General features: G+C 41.1%; 1 protein-coding gene across 1 annotated transcript in view; it reads right to left on the reverse strand.

Annotated features, from left to right (window-relative positions):
• The window catches only part of LOC124614069 (T-kininogen 2), a 193,730-nt gene that overhangs the window by 113,555 nt on the left and 61,042 nt on the right, over positions 1-19,133 (reverse strand). Inside the window, exons 5-6 of the mRNA XM_047142905.1 lie at positions 13,940-14,083; positions 11,673-11,777 (exon numbers count right to left, since the gene is read on the reverse strand). Coding sequence (XP_046998861.1) covers positions 11,673-11,777; positions 13,940-14,083 — 249 coding nt within the window. The remainder of the gene's footprint in view (positions 1-11,672; positions 11,778-13,939; positions 14,084-19,133) is intronic.

A 19,133-nucleotide genomic window follows, 5' to 3' on the forward strand; every position in this document is an offset into this window, starting at 1 on the left:
GGAACGGCTTGCCATGCCATTTCCACCTGGCGCCTCAGTTGGACCAGCGTTCGTGCTGGACGTGCAGACCGCGTGAGACAACGCTTCATCCAGTCCCGAACATGCTCAATGGGGGACAGATCCGGAGATCTTGCTGGCCAGGGTAGTTGACTTACACCTTCTAGAGCACGTTGGGTGGCACGGGATACATGCGGACGTGCATTGTCCTGTTGGAACGGCAAGTTCCCTTGCCGGTCTAGGAATGGTAGAACGATGGGTTCGATGACGGTTTGGATGTACCGTGCACTATTCAGTGTCCCCTCGACGATCACCAGTAGTGTACGGCCAGTGTAGGAGATCGCTCCCCACACCATGATGCCGGGTGTTGGCCCTGTGTGCCTCGGTCGTATGCAGTCCTGATTGTGGCACTCACCTGCACGGCACCAAACACGCATACGACCATCATTGGCACCAAGACAGAAGCGACTCTCATCGCTGAAGACGACACGTCTCCATTCGTCCCTCCATTCACGCCTGTCGCGACACCACTGGAGGCGGGCTGCACGATGTTGGGGCGTGAGCGGAAGACGGCCTAACGGTGTGCGGGACCGTAGCCCAGCTTCATGGAGACGGTTGCGAATGGTCCTCGCCGATACCCCAGGAGCAACAGTGTCCCTAATTTGCTGGGAAGTGGCGGTGCGGTCCCCTACGGCACTGCGTAGGATCCTACGGTCTTGGCGTGCATCCGTGCGTCGCTGCGGTCCGGTCCCAGGTCGACGGGCACGTGCACCTTCCGCCGACCACTGGCGACAACATCGATGTACTGTGGAGACCTCACGCCCCACGTGTTGAGCAATTCGGCGGTACGTCCACCCGGCCTCCCGCATGCCCACTATACGCCCTCGCTCAAAGTCCGTCAACTGCACATACGGTTCACGTCCACGCTGTCGCGGCATGCTACCAGTGTTAAAGACTGCGATGGAGCTCCGTATGCCACGGCAAACTGGCTGACACTGACGGCGGCGGTGCACAAATGCTGCGCAACTAGCGCCATTCGACAGCCAACACCGCGGTTCCTGGTGTGTCCGCTGTGCCGTGCGTGTGATCATTGCTTGTACAGCCCTCTCGCAGTGTCCGGAGCAAGTATGGTGGGTCTGACACACCGGTGTCAATGTGTTCTTTTTTCCATTTCCAGGAGTGTAGAAGCAGCTGCAATCATCATTGTTATTTTATAAACACCTGAATTAAAAAACTGACTGTGCTGCTGGCCATTTTTATGGGAAAATTGCAGTTGTAAAGCATTGTTAGTTCAGAAGCATAATTTGTGAAAATAATTTTCAGTTATATATACTGTAGCCATTGTCAACCGAGATACAAAGGAATTAAAGACATTAGATAACAGGGGCTTATAGTAGCCACAGCAACACAATGGTGTCCTTTCTTTTGGACATGTCCGAAAGAACAGGCAACATATACATAATTAAGGTGAGGACAGCCAATGATCCCTTCAGTGCATATGCACACCATGCTCGTATTCTCACAGTAATCGGTGAAATGCCACAAGCAACGGGGAAATGGGCAAAGGCCACTACACCTGTAGTGTGTGGGTAAGTTGAGAATTTGGATCTGATGGGGTGAGTGCAAGGGCAGTCCATGCATTTTCAATGACCACTGTGTCCAGATGGCATAATGGTTAGCACATCTGCCTAGTAAGCTGGATACCCAGGTTTGAATCCCGGTTCAGCAGAAATTTTCGACTTTATCCATTGATCTAAACCTATGCCCACTGGCAGCTAATGTCTTATAATCCTTCATGGTTTAATTTTCAATTGTTTGAGACATTACCGACATTCAATCACGACATATTTTGTTTTCTTGCCATCAACATTCTTACATTTGTTTCCATATGCTGTGTTCCACTTTTTGGTCTTGTAATAAACATTCATTATGCCTTTACTTTTATATTAATTAGCACAGGTTATTTGTTTAAGAATTTTGAGTTCTTTATCTATTTCTTCTTGTGACAAAGGGATTCGTGCATGTAATGGATCATCAAATTCAAGAATTATTTTTTATATTATGAGGATGGCATGATCATGCACGATCTGTCTGTGGTGGTGGGTTTTCTTTAAGTTAGTAATGTCGAGAAAGGCTAATATCTAACCTCCATATATCATCGTCCCAGACAAGGGCATACTGATCATTAAAGCAAGTTTGCTTATGAGGGAAAGTCAAAAATTAAGGAACTTTTGAGGAAAGGAATATTTATTTATTTATTTAGCCTGGCAAGATTAGGGCCATCAGGCCCTCTCTTACATCTAACCAGGCATTCTACTTATTTTACATTCATATGTTTTAGTAGGCATGTTAAACTACATCTAGTACAAAAAGTGAAATAAACAATTTGAAAGGTACACCTGGAAAAATACATACATATAGAGTTTATATTCTTAGGTCACAAGTACTGTTATAATTAGACATTATTGAAGAGACAGATTTTAGATAGGAGTGCTGGCAGCAGGGAGTATGAGGGAGACTCATCGTGAAGGGAGGAGAAGAATAGAGACGTAATGAAACATAATTAAGGAAATATAAAGGAAAAGAAGATTGCGTGGCTAATAGAGATAGATGAAGAGGAAGGCATCTCAGGAGCAAGATATGAGACGCTAGCTTTGCTATTTGACAGATGAGGGGATTGTCCTTGTACATTAATTTTGTGGAGAACTTTATGAGGATGATAGTAGGAAATGCTTCAACTTCTTCTTAAAAGCAGCAGGAGATCGAATTTTGCGCAAGGTAAGGGGCAGTTTGTTCCAGAGGCGGACAGCGGCAACTGAGAAGGAGTTTGCAAAAGTTTTTGTTTTGTGAGTGGGCACAGTTAGGATACCAAATAAGAGTGACCTCGTGTTTCGATTATGATGACATGACAGGTTTTTAATCTCTGAAGCAAGGTACTGGGGTGCTTGCGCGACGAGGAGTCGGTGGAGTAGACATAGAGTGTGGTAGTCACGCAATTTGTCCGGCTGCAGCCACCCTAGCTCGGAGTATGAAGCACTAACATGATCATATCGGCGAATGTTGCAGGTGTAACGCACACAGGCATTCATGGTTAGCTCTAGCCGTCTTTTGTTTTCACTACTCATGCCTTGTTGAATCACATCACAATAGTGGAGGTTCGGTAGAACGAGTGCTTGCGCGAGCTGGCATTTCAAGTCCTGTGGACATATGTTCCGAAACTTTTTGAGAGCATAGAGACAAGCAGACGTCTTTCGGCACACTGCGACTGTATTCTCCGCCCAGTTGAGATGCTCATCCAAAGTTACACCCAAGTTCTTCACTGTTTTCTGATATGGTATTGGAGTACCGTCGAGCAGAATAGGAGGTAGCCGTTCGCGGAAATCTGAACTTATTAATTTCTGATGGGCTATTAAGATTACTTGCATCTTTTTTGCATTTAGTTTAAGCCCCAGGTTTTTCGCCCATGTCACTACTGAAGACAGATCATCATTCATCTGAGCGATTGCAGTGTTTACATCTTCAGGTCTGACGCTTAGGTAGAGCTGGAGGTCGTCGGCATAGAAATGATATTTACAGGAGGACAGAACCGACGAAATATCGTTGACATATAAAGAAAACAAAAGTGGTCCTAAGACTGATCCTTGTGGCACTCCCGAGGAAACATGTTTCCAGGAAGATTTTTCATTTACGCAGACAACACATTGCTGTCTGTCTTTTAAGTAGCTTTCAAACCATATCATTGCACTATCAGAGAAATTAATCTGTTGCATTTTTCTGAGCAATATGTCAAAGTTAACAGTGTCAAAAGCTTTGCTGAAGTCCAGTAGCGTCAATATTGTTGCCTTTCGATTGTCGATGGCATATTTCAGGTCATCAGTTACTTTAATTAGAGCAGTGTTTGTGCTGTGATGTTTACGGAAACCGGATTGAAATTTGTCATATAGGCTGAATTCATGCAAGTGTTCAGTGATTTGGTCATGAACAATATATTCAAGTGCTTTGGAAACAGCAGGCAGTATGCTAATTGGTCGGTAATCACTAGGCAGTTGCGGGCTTTCGATCTTAGGGATGGGTCGAATTAGGCTTCTTTTCCATGCAGTGGGATATATTCCGTTCACGAGGGAAAAATTAAATATGTCAGTTAAGACAGGTACTAAGATATCGGCAACATTCTTAATCATGGTTATACCGATACTGTCGTTGCCTATTGCATCAGAAGAGATTCTCGTTATTGCTTTTCTTGCCGTATTTGTTGTTACATGTTTTAGATGGAAGGTATCGTTGTTAGTTATCCTGTTTGGGGATTCTTGTGGACGGTAATTATCAGCTGTGTTGGTATTCAGAGGTGCAGAGAAGAATTCATTTAATTCGTTAGCTGACACATGAAAAGTAGTTTCCGATTTTGCCTTTCTGACCCCCAAGCTACGGAGATTCTTCCATAGAGTCGTGGGCGTCAGATCGCTGCATACAAGGGAGCGAGCGTGCCTGATTTTAGCATTGCGAATGCATTGTTTCACTCTGTTCCGTAGCTTTCCATATTCTTCGAAACGCTCGGGTTTCGGATCTGCCTTGAAACGCCTGTGGGCAGCATCCCTATTAGTCATCATTTGACGTAATTAAGCTGTCAGCCATGGAGCAGGAGATTTTCTTACACGGATTGTGCACACAGGTGCATGTTTGTCATAGAGGGCAGTGAGTTTATCACCAAGTTCATTAATTCTGCCGTCGATTGTGGGTTTTCTGATTATTTGATGCCATGAGATTTCTGAGCAATCGGCTGTTAGAGTGTCAAGGTCAATACGTTTCATTTTCCTACAAGTTATGTAACGCGATTTGATCCTTGGGGGCTGCACAGAGTAGGCCAGGAATATTACATCATGTGCTGAGAGGCCAGGGGCCAATGTTTGACCAACATCTCTTAGTTTGTCAGTCTGTTTCGTTGCGATTACGTCTATAAGAGTATGACTGTGCACCGTATGGTGTGTAGGTTGTAATCGAAGAATGTTCATGCTATTGCAACTAAGCAGTCTTCTTAGGTTTATTGCGGAGGGAGTGTCTCTTAGCAGGTCTATGTTCAAGTCACCCATTACGATGACATGTTCGTATTGACACTGAAGTGAATGTAATTCCGACTGGAAGGAACTCATTGAGCTTATTTTTTGCGGCTTGTACACGACGCCAGTCAAGAATTTCCGACTTTGTATATTTATTTCAATGAACATGAATTCAGCCTCTTTTTCTTCAGCAGGATTTGACGTACGTAAGACTTTCGCTTTGAGATCTGTTCGTATATACACGCCGACCCCGCCACCTCGCTTTTTTGATCTGTCTGCCCTAAGAAATGTGTACCCTGGGAGATGAAAAGATGCAGAGGATATGTGTGGTTTCAACCACGTTTCGGATAAGAGGATTACGTGGTAGTTTAGTTGGTTGAAGAGGAGGTTAAGTTCTTCGTAATGCGCAGGTAAAGACTGGATTTGCAATGAGCTGCTAAAAGCTCTGACGCGTTCCGCTGAGCAGCCTGGAGTAGGGTGGCACACTGGTTTGTCCCTTTGTTAGGCACTACCTGCCGCGAGGGGCACTGGCCGCTGCTTCCGCCAAGTGACATAACACAGGGGTGTCCGAGATTTTGCGCGCCCTGTTTGTGACGCCGCGAGTGCCGAAAGAAAGGCGACTGCTAAAGATTTCCTGAGGTTGCGGGAGTACAGAAAATGGATTAGTGGCATTCGGTGCAAGGAGAATATGACCAAAATAGTGACGGCTGTGTGTCACTGTGTATCCTTTGTCGTAAGAAGAGAAAAGTTATTAGCGTATTTGAAACAGCTTAGGGTGGAAATAAGGGAGAAGGGAGTGATTTAAGAGGCCGATGCTGCCAGCAGAGAGAAGTAAGCTTAATAATTAATAGATTATCGTAGGAAGCTAGAATTAAACTGAAATTTACTAAAGTGATACTGGTAGTGATTTTTGTTATGAACAATTTATACCGAAGAGATGGGTGATTAATGAACTAAAGGAGAGACTAATAGTTGCAATAGAACTATTTCAGAACGGAAGAGAATAAACTGAGAAAATGAAAAGAGTATTAGCAGTAACTAAAATTAAGTAATGGTTAGAGCTACAGACACAAAAAAATAGTGAAAAGTTAATACAGTTACAAAAACAATTAGTTGAAGGTACAAATATGGGTATAATTAAAAAATTAATAAAATTACAAGACTATATCTGAGTATTGGGGCTGTTACAATTGCAAATGGTGTTAAGTTTGCACTTTTGGCTCGAGTAGCTTCACTTAATACTATTCAGTTCTGTCAGGTTTGTGACTGTCTTCTTTCCAGCTGCTGTCTTAATGATTACTCTGCCATCCTGAGTCCACACATTCTGAAGACCGAAATGGAATATGGCACTGTTTAAAATCTTCAGCCGTTCGTGTGTCAGATCTTCCCTTATTGTAAGCCCTGTCCTTGCTAACTTCTTCTTCTGGGTAAAGATCTCTGCCCTTTTTCGGTACGAGACAAATTTATTTATTATTGGATGAGGTTTGGTGGCACCTGGTAGTTTTCGTCCCACCCGATGGCTCCTGTCAATGTCTGCCTTTGTCACTTCAACGCCTAATTTTTCACGCGCAACCTGTATAAGCAGGTTGTCCGTGTCTTCTTCCTTATTTTCTACTACTCCAAACAGTCTTAGACTATTTCGCCTTTGGTACTGTTCTAGTTCGTCAGTTGTGGCAGATAGGTTCACTTCCAACTCTCGTGCCTTTTTCTCGTATTCAGACACAGACTTTTTTAGTGCTGTAATTTCGGCAGTATTGGCCTCAACAGTTTCACGCATTTTGGCCAATACTGCTGCCGTTACAGTATCTGATATAGTGCCTGCTATCAGATCGAGATTGTTTTTATCGCGAAGTGCAACGTTTACCTCAGAGCGGACCAGCTCCGCTATACCGGGAGCCGCGGCCGCACCTTCCGCCAAGAGCGGGCCAGCCGCACCTGCTGCTTCCCCACTGCTGGACGCGCTGCTGTTCACTCTTCTGTTTACCATTTTCTCGAAGATATTGGCGGAGCACAGAAAAACAAATAGCACTACTGCACAGAACACTGTTGTTTATTCTAGTGATAGGAAACTAAAACATACATTATTTTTCTACATAACCTCCCTGCACTCCAACACTCTTTGTCAAGCATTTCAAGAAGTTTTTTTATTGCACATGTAAACAATTTTGCACCATATAAGTGACATCTGCATTGGTTGCATATCATCTTCCCTTGAGCACTATCTTTAATGGTCCAAGCATATGAAAATTCACTTGGAGCCAGATCTGGACTGTATGGCCGGTGTTTTAGCAATTTGAATCCCAATTCCTTTATTGTTTTGGCCGTCCATTTGGCAGAATGTGGCCGAGCATTATCTTGCTGCATGATGACATCTTTTCACAGTTTTCCAAGATGATTGTATCGCATTGCAGGTAAATACTAGGAGATAAGTACTGTAAAAATCATTGAATTTATTGAGACCTTTCAAATAACTTTACCTTCAATTGTTCTACTTATAATAACAAAATATACTAACAAAAGAAAGGCGTAACTATGGCAAGCAGCATGGCAGAAATTTTTATTAATTTTTGGAAAATGAGTTCCTTATTTTTAAACAAAGTACTATATATTTTAAAAGACATGTGGGTGATGTAATTTTTCTGTACAAAGACAGAGTGTCTCAAAAAACTGAAAATTATTTTCGAAAATTCGATGTAAAATTAGTCTACCATACTAACAACACTTTGCAATTTGGTCTTTGCCATAAAACAAGCCACAATCGTGGTAAATTTTCTAATTCAGGCATTTATAAAACTATATGTGATGATTGCATCTGTTTGTATATTGGGCAGACAGGACATAGTTTTGCAATAAGATTTAAAAAGCACGCATATACTTGCAGTAAAACAGCACATGGTGATAACTTAAGAAATCAAAAACATAGAATAACAGTTGTAGCACATAATTTGAAGATTTTGTGTCCTGCTCCCAAAAGTAAGCATTCTGATCATGTTCATACCAAGAAAATTGATTTAAGCAAAAGCTACTATTTTGAAATCTTTGAAGAACTTATTTCCTGATATTTGAGTGCCTAGTGTGAAGTGTCATCATGTGCCATTGAAGGCTTGCGAAGGTCAACAGTGCCACTGTCATCTACAGCTCTGTGTGCATGCACAGTACACAGGGCAGTGGCCCAACTCCTAGAGGAAAATACCTTGAATAGCACAACAAGAATTACACTCAAAATGAACTAATGTGGAGTTACGAGTAGCCTGCACTATCTAGTGATGACCACTACACTATCTTTCCAGTATAAATCATGTTATTGAAAAGTTGTCATAATTTACTTAATTTTGTTATTTCATGTCCAATTTCCTTTCTATTTTCATTTTCATTACTTGTTCTAATCACAAAATATATTGGAATATAAGGAACAAACTCAAACATTTCCTCAAAGTTTTTTCCCCCATTTTCTTCCTATATAGTATTAGTTCTAGAGCCATCACAACAATTCAATTTTACAATGATTTTTGTATAAGGGCACATTTGTGTGGGAAGACCCTAAACCTCGAAGGTGTTCTCTAAGTTTTTGAAACAGATGAAAATCAGATGGGACCAAGTCAGGACTGTACAGCGGATGATCGATGACAACGAGCCCAGTGTGGTTAATTTTTGCAGCTGTCACAGTGCTTGTGTATAATCTGGTATTGTCATGTCGAAGGAGGAACGAGTGCTCCACATGTGGATGAACTCTTCCGATTCATGCTTTCAGTTTTCTCAATTACAGCATATTGTTTCTCATGCACTGTCATACTTACATTACACACTGCCATGTTACATGACAATCTGAAATCCTCTAGCAACAGAGAGTTGCAACTCATGTCAGCGAAGTAGGAAAGGTGAGACATCCAATATCTCAATCGACATTGAGAACAGAATAAAAAATTTGGCGGCATTACTTATCAGCACACCGTCACAATCAGTTTTATTTCTTGAACATTTTGCTAATTTCTGATCAGCTATAAACTGTCAGAATTCAAACAGGTTTTTCATAAGGCTAAATATAAAAAAGAATATTTTTTGCCTACTTATATACTAATGAGAATGTTTAGACAACTGTAGTTTTACATGACCCTCCTTTTAATTACTTTGTATAATTATCTGTACATTATACATGTATCAATGACCGCTAGGATACCATTTGCATCATATACATACTGGTTGAATCATGCATGGCAACCCCGGCTGGTTTTATTTTTACATGGTTATGACATACTGCAGTGCAGCAGAGTGAGAGATGTACTGGGTTTATGTTATAATTTTTATTTCTTTTTTTTATCTCTTAAAGTAATAGATAGTAAAGCTATTTCTTTTAATTACGTTGACTATTTTGAGGATGGCTATTGTATCCAAATTGTCATTTTATGTCAGATTCTATTTTGTGGCACTTCCAATGATGTTCATGTGGAAGTTTTGTTGAGTTGAACAAATGGAACTCTTTAGAACCTTCTGGTAGTAACTAAATGTGCAGGACAATATTTTCCCAGCCCTGTGTTTTCTGAACAGTCATTCATCTCTGCAAGGGTGTCCACAGAAATTCATCCAAGAAAGCAGGTTTACTTTATGTTTTAAGTTTGGGGTAAATTAGTAACCAGGCAATGCTGGGCAACTGACAAGTAATTTTATAAAACAGTATAACAACTATCAGACTTGTTTCCTATGAAGAGAGATGACTTCTTTCTTTATTTTTCTGAAATTATGTTTTATGTTTCATTTTATTCTGTTATTTTTCTTATTAATTTCTCCACTTTTAATTTATTTTTATTGTGAAGTGTGTATGAGAAACTTGAGAAAAAAATTTACTCCACAGTTAATTGCAAGTAACATTTTAAAATATGATGCAAGTACAATATTTACACATTACTATGTCAGATATTCCAGTTTATACATTCTCAAAAAATGTGCAAAGGCACGGACACCTGTCACAAAATGTGTGCAAGTAAGCTAATAAGTTGTTAAGTAATGAGTATGAAACTTCATGTACCCAAATAGATAATAATGAAATGTTGTGTTCCTTAAAATTGTTTCCATTGCATCTCAGTGTACATTGCACATTCAATGAAGTGATTGTAAGCTCTAACATACTAATTTCCCTTAATGCAAGGTTATTTGATTACAATAACATCACAGTGGAATTTTGCATGCTAATATAAACTGGCACAAGAAAGGATGGGAAAGTAATGCACAATAATTTTTTTCTCTACTTGTATTGCAGCTAGAATTTTGAAATTTCATGGCAATGTAGTTTGATGTTTAAACTACAGAGAGTATTTTGTTTTCATTTGCAGTTCTAGCAACAGAAGCCTGAGCTATGAAACAAGCATGGCGCACATATTACCGTTGTCAAATTGTGAAGAGCAGCAAAGTGTAGTTTGATATTTGTGGGCTAAAGTGCATAAACCAAGTGAAATTCACAGAGACACGCGTGGCACTTATGGGGACAGCTATATGTGGCATAGCAATGTCTCCTTGTGGTTTGTATTCTTCCACGGGGGTCATGTGAACCTTAGTGATTTGCCACATTTCAGTATGTCTGTAACAGCTGTAGCCCCATACAATGTTGGGGCCATTGAGGCAGCAATCTTGAATGACTGTCACCTGCAAACGTCAACCTAATCACAGCGGTTCAACATTTCCTATGGTGATGTGTAAGGTACTGTTCATGACACATTGAAATTGGGTGCCTAAGACCCTGACAGACAACCACAAGGGGCAGCAAATGATGACAAGCTTAGATGACTTTACACATTACCCTACAGAAGGGCATGACTTTCTCAAATCATTACTAGTGATGAGTTGTGGCTGTACCACTACACATCTGAAACCAAGCAGGCCTTTACAGAGTGGAAACATGCTGGCTCCCCAATATGAAAAACATTCAAAGTGACTCAATCTGCTAGGAAAGTGTTTGTGACAGTGTTCCGGGATAAGCATTGTGTGTCATTGGTGGACTATGCTCAACATGGGACCACTGTCAATGCTACAGCCTACATTAAAACTTTGGTTAAGCTGCATCATGCCCTTCATGACAAATCACAACATTAATGCTGACAGTGTCAAACTTCTTCATGACAATGCTCATCCCCATGTTGCTGAATCTGTTCATGAGAAAATCACCAAATTTGGGTGGGAAGTGTTCCAGCATACAGCATACATTCCAAATCCTGCACTGTTGGTCTTTCATTTGTTTGGTTCCATGAAGAAATTCCTGGCTTCCCTATGCTTTGTGACGGATGTGGAAGTGGCATCAGCAGACCACAGATGGCAATAGCCCAACTAAATGGACTTCTACAAAAAGGGCATACTGAAACTGGTACCACGTTGGGAGAAATGTGCTGAGAACTTGGTGACTATGTAGAAAAGTAGGTAAAAGATTCAAGTTCATTTGTGATTTTTTTTTTTTTTGTTTTGCTCCCTATTGAATCTTTTGGTAATAAACTTATTGTGCCTTACTTTCCGATCTTCCCTTGTATTATATTCCACTGGCCTTACTGGACGACAAATGCAAAACAAAAAGAGAACACCTTTGTGAAGATTTCCCTGATACTTCCTTTCAATCTGTTTCATTGTTGCAAAACTCACCGATCCGTCCTTCAGACTGCATTCTGTAGCAGCTTCGCTGCTTCTTTTATCACAGTTACTATCACCAACTTCAAACTGCAGATAGTACAAGGTTCCAGCGACCACCTGAAGCAAGTTACTTATTAGTAAAACTGATTAAAGTGCGGCGTACAAAGCACTGCTCCAGATCTTTCAATTTATATTTAAAAGTTAGCATCAATTACAACTTCTCACAATTGCAGTAACTACTTCTATACTACAAAAAAATATTCCACGGATTCATCTGCTCACATATACAATGTGGAATTGAGATTTGGGGGTGTAGCATTTGTAATGCACATTGAAGAGCCAAAAAAACTGGTACACTTGCCTAATATTGTGCAGGACCCCTGGGAGAATGAGGAAGTGCCACAACACAATGTGGCATTGACTCAACTAATGTCTGAAGTAGTGATTCAGGAAACTGACACCATGAATCCTGCACAGCTGTCCATTAATCTGTATGAGTACGAGGTGGTGGAGATCTCTTCTGAACAACATGTTGCAATCCATCCCAGATACACTCAATAATGTTCATGTCTGGGGAGTTTGGTGACCAGCGGAAGTGTTTAAACTCAGAAGAGTGTTCCTGATGGAGTTTCATATTGTCCAAGTCCATCACAATGCACAATGGACATGAACAGATGCAGGTGATCAGACAGGATGCACACGTATGTCACCTGTCAGAGTCTTATCTAGATGTATCAGGGGTCCCACATCACTCCAACTGCACATGCTCCACACCATTACAGAGCCTCCACCAGCTTGAATAGTCCTCTTGTGACACATAGGATCCATGGATTCATGAGGTTGTCTTGATACCCATACACGTCCATTCACTCGATACAGCTTGAAACAAGACTCATGTGACCAGGCAACATGTGTCCAGTCAACAGTCCAATGTCTGTGTTGACAGGCCCAGGCGAGCTGTAAAGCTTTGTGTTTTGCAGTCATCAAGGTTACACGAGTGGACCTTCGGCTCCGAAAGCCCATATCGATGATGTTTCATTGAATGATTTACATGTTGACACTTCTTGATGACGCAGCATTGAAATCTGCAGTAATTTGCAGAAGGGTTGCACTACTGTCACAATGAATGATTCTCTTCAGTCGTCATGGGGCCCATTCTTGGAGGATATTTTTCTGGCTGCAGCGATGTCGGAGATTTGATGTTTTACTGGATTCCTGATATTCACGGTACGAGGAAAATCCCCACTTCATCACTACCTCAGATTTGCTGTGTTCCGTAGCTCACGCGTCAACTATAACACCACATTAAAACTCACTTAAATCTTGATAACCTGCCATTGTAGCAGAAGTAACCAATCTAACAACTTTGCCAGACACTTGTTGTCTTATATAGGCATTGCTGACCACAGCACCATATTCTACCTGTTTACATATCTTTGTATTTAAATACACATGGCTAAACTAGTTTCTTTGGCACTTCAAGCTCTAGAATAAATTGATAAGAATGACTGTCAATCTAAGCTGATGTCAGCCCTTTAGAGAGTATTTTATTAAATATATTTTGTATTTTGTATTTTATTAAAACACTCACAGTCATATGCACAAAAATATAGAAAATATCATGATGAGTAGAGACATTCACCATTACAATATATGAACCAGAGATGATTATTGTTTGGTACTGAATAATGAAATGACAACGGGTCACAGTCCAGTTACTGTTGGAAGAGATTACTAAAACAGCCTATCATGTGGTATAAAGCAATTTCCTGTCAACTTTAGCTATAGTAAATATTTAAGGATTTATTAACCATAATATCTAATGTCCCATGTATCCTTTATATTTCTGATGTAATTTTATTTACGTGGATGTAAAATAAGTGAACTCTGAGACTGCAAAGTTATCATAGTCAGATAAATATGGTGGTACTGGCGGTGGTGATGGTGGTGGTGACAATAATAACAATCAGCATGTTACACAGTTTTTCCAGCTGTGATGGACTTTGGAGGCTTGCCCTACACGAGATGATGTAATGTAAAAATATATACTGCCAGTGTTTATACTACACTGAATGATGCAACAATTAAAATACATTATACTAAATGCTACTAGGTTCTCTTCTGACATAAAAGCTGGATGTGTGACATTTACATGCCAGTTAAAATTTGAACCTCAGCTTTGAGAATTCATTGCCTTCAAACTCACAAAACAACTAACAACTGTCAAATGTTTGATAAACATGTTATTGTGGAGAAATAACATAACTACGTATTCTCACCTGTTTCTGGGCACTCAGAATCTGAACTAGTGCTTGCTTGTAGGCTGAATTTGATGACTTGTCAATTTCAGTGAGAGCAAAATCTACAGCATTCTTGACACCTTCTTCATTGACATCTGCATCCGTAAAGCCCCCTACAAGTGTCTACAGAAGAGTTTACATGTAGTTAGGAGCATATATTGCTGTTTGTTCCAAATTAAAGCTACCAAACACGTAAGTCTGAGTTATAAAAAGTAAAAGATCACCTTAAAATCTAAAGGGTAAAAGTGAAATGTATGCCAAAATGTAACCACACTAGGAAAGGTACATTGAGATGTTCATTGATAATTCAAAGTAAGAACAAAATAAATCTTAGAATTGTAAGATTAAATCTGCTGGAGACTGATTTCACCACTATCGGTCCTTATGCATGGCTAATAACAGCATTAGGAAAATTACTAGATAACTAGAAAAATACTTTGAATATGTCTTACTAATGAAAATTTGTGCCAAACCAGAGCTTGAACCTAGATTTCCTAGTTATCACGAGCAATCGCCCTAACCTTTAGGTTATGTAAGCATGCCCACAGGTATCAAATGGTTCAAATGGCTCTGAGCACTGTGGGACTTAACATCTGAGGTCATCAGTCCCCTAGAACTTGGAACTACTTAAACCTAACTAACCTAAGGACATCACACACATCCATGCCCGAGGCAGGATTCGAACCTGCGACTGTAGCGGTCGCGCGGTTCCGGACTGTAGCGCCTAGAACCACTCAGCCACCCCGGCCGGCCCCACAGGTATCGTTCAAACTTACATTGTCACTGGTGTTTCCACCTATGAATCCCTAACCAATCACAAGTACTCCCATGGGTTTTGTAAGAATAGCGCACCTGGAAGAATTGAGTCTTGAAGACTATGGCTTACCTTGACACAAGGAATGTATTTCAAACAAATTAGATTCTCCCAATTCAAATTTATGAAGATCTTTTGCTACTGTCATTTCATGGCATTTTATCTTCATTGTAATGCATGTTATGTACCACATTTTGCAACTGTAAAAAAAAGTCTTGTTTGAACCATATGTACTACACTTCATTTTAAAGCATCTTCAGAGGTCAGATTTTTGGCTTCTTACTATGTGTGGAAGAACATTAGGAATCCGGTATAAAGTTAAATAAATCCAACCACTGCAGATGCTTTGAAATAAATTGAAACACGTTTGGTCTAAATAAGACTTATTACTTTTTTAGATGGTATGTTACCAGTATTACTTGCATAACTGTGAGCAAAAAGACACATATGTATATCTTAGACCCAGATGCAAGACCTGTCCCGTATATCCTCCCACAACCACCTACTCAAGTCCGGTCACACACATCACCTATTCCATCAAAGGCAGGGCTACCTGTGAAACCAGTCATGTGATCTACAAGCTAAGCTGCAACCACTGTGCTGCTTTCTATGTGGGCATGACAACCAACAAGCTGTCTGTTTGCATGAATGGCCACCGACAAACTGTGGCCAAGAAACAAGTGGACCATCCTGCTGCTGAGCACGCTGCCAAACATGACATCCTTCATCTCAATGACTGTTTCACAGCCTGTTCCATATGGATCCTTCCCACCAACACCTTTTCTGCACTGTGCAAATGGGAACTTTCCCTGGAATATATCCTACGTTCCTGTAACCCTCATGGCTTCAACATTCATTAGCCATTGTCCTTACCCATCCAGCTCCTTCCCTGTTCCCATTCCAGCACTACACAGCTCTCATTCCACCATCGCACCCAGTCTTTTTACTTCTTTTCCGCTACCCCTGCCCCCTGCCCCCTGCCTCCCCCTCCCCATCTCTCCCCTGCCCCCAGCTAACCTCCCGACTGCACATAGCTGCACTACACCCTCTCTCCACCTTGTCCCTGCGTGCTCCCCAGGAGCACTGCACTGTCCACCACCCCTACCCCACTATCCCTCCCCACCCCAGCCTCCTCCTTACCCCCACCTGAGACTGCAGTCTTGTGTGTGTGTGTGTGTGTGTGTGTGTGTGTGTGTGTGTGTGTGTATTTTGACAAAGGCCTTACTGGCCAAAAGCTTTTACGTGTGACAGTCTTTTTGTAGTGCCTATCTGTGACTCGGCATCTCCACTGTATGGTGAGTGGCAACTTTCCTTTTCATAATATTATATCTTCATTGTATTCATCTCTCACCATCCATTCATTTCATTTCAGTGCGTGTAATTCAAATGAGAACAAAATGATTCTTCTAGTTCTGAAAGGTTAATAACAGACTAATGAAATGTTGTGCCCATTTGTTGGGTCTCATTTTCAGCTATCTTTATATTCAGTGACTCAACAGTTCTTTTCTAAACAACATAAATGAAAAGCTCCTGCGCTGTTGCAGAGATGATGAATATGTCAATAAAACTTAATTCCTTTACACTAGTCCACCTCGTATATTCACACTAGTCAGCTGCCAACTAGACATATGAAGTAGATTCATTTACAGCAGTCACACTATGTGTGTTTTTCAAATGGATTAAGTGGGATAACAGTTCATCATAAAATACTTTGTCTTTGGTGGTTTACTACCAACAAAAATACATCCAAAGCAAAGCTGGTCAACAGAGCTCATTAACTAGTGAGCAGGTCAGAATTTTCAACTTGTTCACTCCTTCCAGTTATATCCGATTCTGCTTAGGAGGGTAGGAGGCGGAAAGCAAATGGGAGAGGCGGTCATCTGATGAAAGACAGCAGCAGGACATTGACACTGTGTGTCCCAGTATACTGTTGCAGAACTCATCCAGAATTATTACCATATTTACTCGAATCTAAGCCGCACTTTTTTTCCTGTCTTTGTAATGCAAAAAACCGCTTGCGGCTTAGAATCGAGTGCAAAGCAGGCGGAAGTTCTGAAAAATGTTAGTAGGTGCCGCCACAACTAACTTCTGCCGTCGAGTATATGTAGCATGCTTTGTAGACTCAAAGATAAATACTGGCGCCAAAACCTCTGCGTCAATAAATAAATTTTAAAAAAGGTGGAAGACGAGCTTTTTTTCTCCGTCCCGAGTTTCCACCATTTTCATACATTATCCAACAAAGTAAATACAAATTCCGTATTGTTCATCTTCGAATGTAGCAGAATTTCAAAGTACTACGAACATACGACTCGCAAGACTGTTTGGGATGTTTGTCAATATGGCCAACTCTACGTTCTGAATTTTTTCCTACCTGTGAGAAGAGATGGTTGCTAATAGGAACCTGATGCAATGTGAATCACATGCACTATTCTCTTCACCATAAGAATAATACGAATATAAACATTTTGCCATGTATTCTTTCGTGTTTGCTGCTATCTCATTTAAATCCTGTCTGCCTAATAAACTACGAAACTAGAGCGAGACAACAGCAAACACGGAAGAATATACGTATCGTGTCATGTTTATATTCGTATTATCTTTATGCCTAATAGTGATACAGTCAGAAATGAAGCACGGCAACTGAATAGATTTTTAAATCTAAGATGACTAATTTCTGTGCAGAATTTGATGTACTAAAGCAGCGGCCGCAAAGATTTTCAAACGGAGAAAAATTTTCGCCTAACTCTCGTTCAGAACATGTTCTATCATACACAGTCTATTATTTGGTTCTTGTTGATCATTGTCAAAGAAAGCAGCAGTGTAAGTGACAAGAAATAGCAGTCTCTTGCCATTGTTTCGCTAATGAGACGATTCCTCTCTCTCTCTCTTTTTTTTTAATTGTAAGCGGCGGTAGAGCGCACAAAAGCAAGCCATGCCGCGATCGGCGACAGGCCGTAAACACGCACTATCAGAATGCGACAAACAGTGCATGACACAGTACAGTAATGCATTTTCAGCTTACAGTGGCGTAAACACCTATAACAAAGAAAACAGCACTTATCAGATCAAAGCAAAATAAGCAATCGATTCAAACCAGACGAAGCACGTGAAAAAGGAAGGGTACCGGTATAAATACTGACGGAGCGCCTGACGCATAGCAATGGCTACCTGGTAAAGCTTAACTGCTAGGCTTACGACTCGAGCCAAACTACTGTAGCTGTATCGTCATTCATTCGACCTAAATTGTGTCTCATATTACAATGGACCAACTTTGTTTCAATTTCGATGTGCGGCCTAAAACTTTTCTCTCCCCTTGAATTTCGAGTCTCAAATTTCAGGTGCGGCTTAGATTCGGGAAATTTTTTTTTTCCTTTATTTCGAGTCTCATTTTTCAGGTGCGGCTTGGATTCGAGTAAATACGGTATCAAAAAAAAAAAAAGAGAGAGAGAGAGAAGGAGAAGAAGAAGAAGAAGAAGAAAACTGCACACTTCCATTCGAAAAATCTAATTTCATACCTGCTTCTCAGTGGTTAATACTGTTACAAAGAAATGCAGCTATTATTTTACGAGGGCGGTTCAGAAAGTAACCTCCGATTGGTCACAGTGCGGGTTGTGGGGGGAGTAGCAACGCCATCTGTGCGTTCACGCACTCAACAGGTCAGTCGGCATCAAGCCGTGGTCGAGTGAACGTCGTACCTGCGCTAGTTTAGTTTTTGTGGCAGTTTGAAATGTGTGCTGCAATAGAAAACCCCGCCAAATGTGAAGTGCGTGCTGTCATAAGGTTTTTTACAGCCAAAGGATATTCAGCAGCAGCTATTCATCGTGAGCTTTGTGCCATGTACGGACCAAGAGTTATGAGTGAAGGAGTTGTCCGTGAATGGGTATGTTTATTTAAAAGTGGACGAGAAAACGTTCATGATGAAGAGGGGAGTGGTAGATCATCATTAGTGACTGACGAACTCGTTCAGACAGTTGATGCAAAAGTTCGTGAAAATCGACGTTTCTCAATGTCGGAGTTGTCTACTGGTTTTCCACAGATTTCTAAGACTCTCTTGTACGAGATAGTGACAGCAAGATTGGGTTACCGTAAGTCCTGTGCACGATGGGTGCCCAAAATTCTTACCGACCACCACAAAACTCAAAGAATGGCCTCTGCATTAGACTTTCTGTCACGTTATGAGGACGAAGGAGAACCATTGTTAAACAGAATCGTGACCGGTGACGAAACCTGGATTAAGTACGTGAACCCTGAGACAAAAGAACAATCAAAGATGTGGGCACATTCAAATTCGCCTACCAAACCAAGAAAAGCCTCGCAAGATTTTTCTGCCAGAAAACTGATGGCAACGGTGTTTTGGGA

Source organism: Schistocerca americana, chromosome 4 (genome assembly GCF_021461395.2).
Source record: "Schistocerca americana isolate TAMUIC-IGC-003095 chromosome 4, iqSchAmer2.1, whole genome shotgun sequence".
NCBI classification, from domain to species: domain Eukaryota; kingdom Metazoa; phylum Arthropoda; class Insecta; order Orthoptera; family Acrididae; genus Schistocerca; species Schistocerca americana.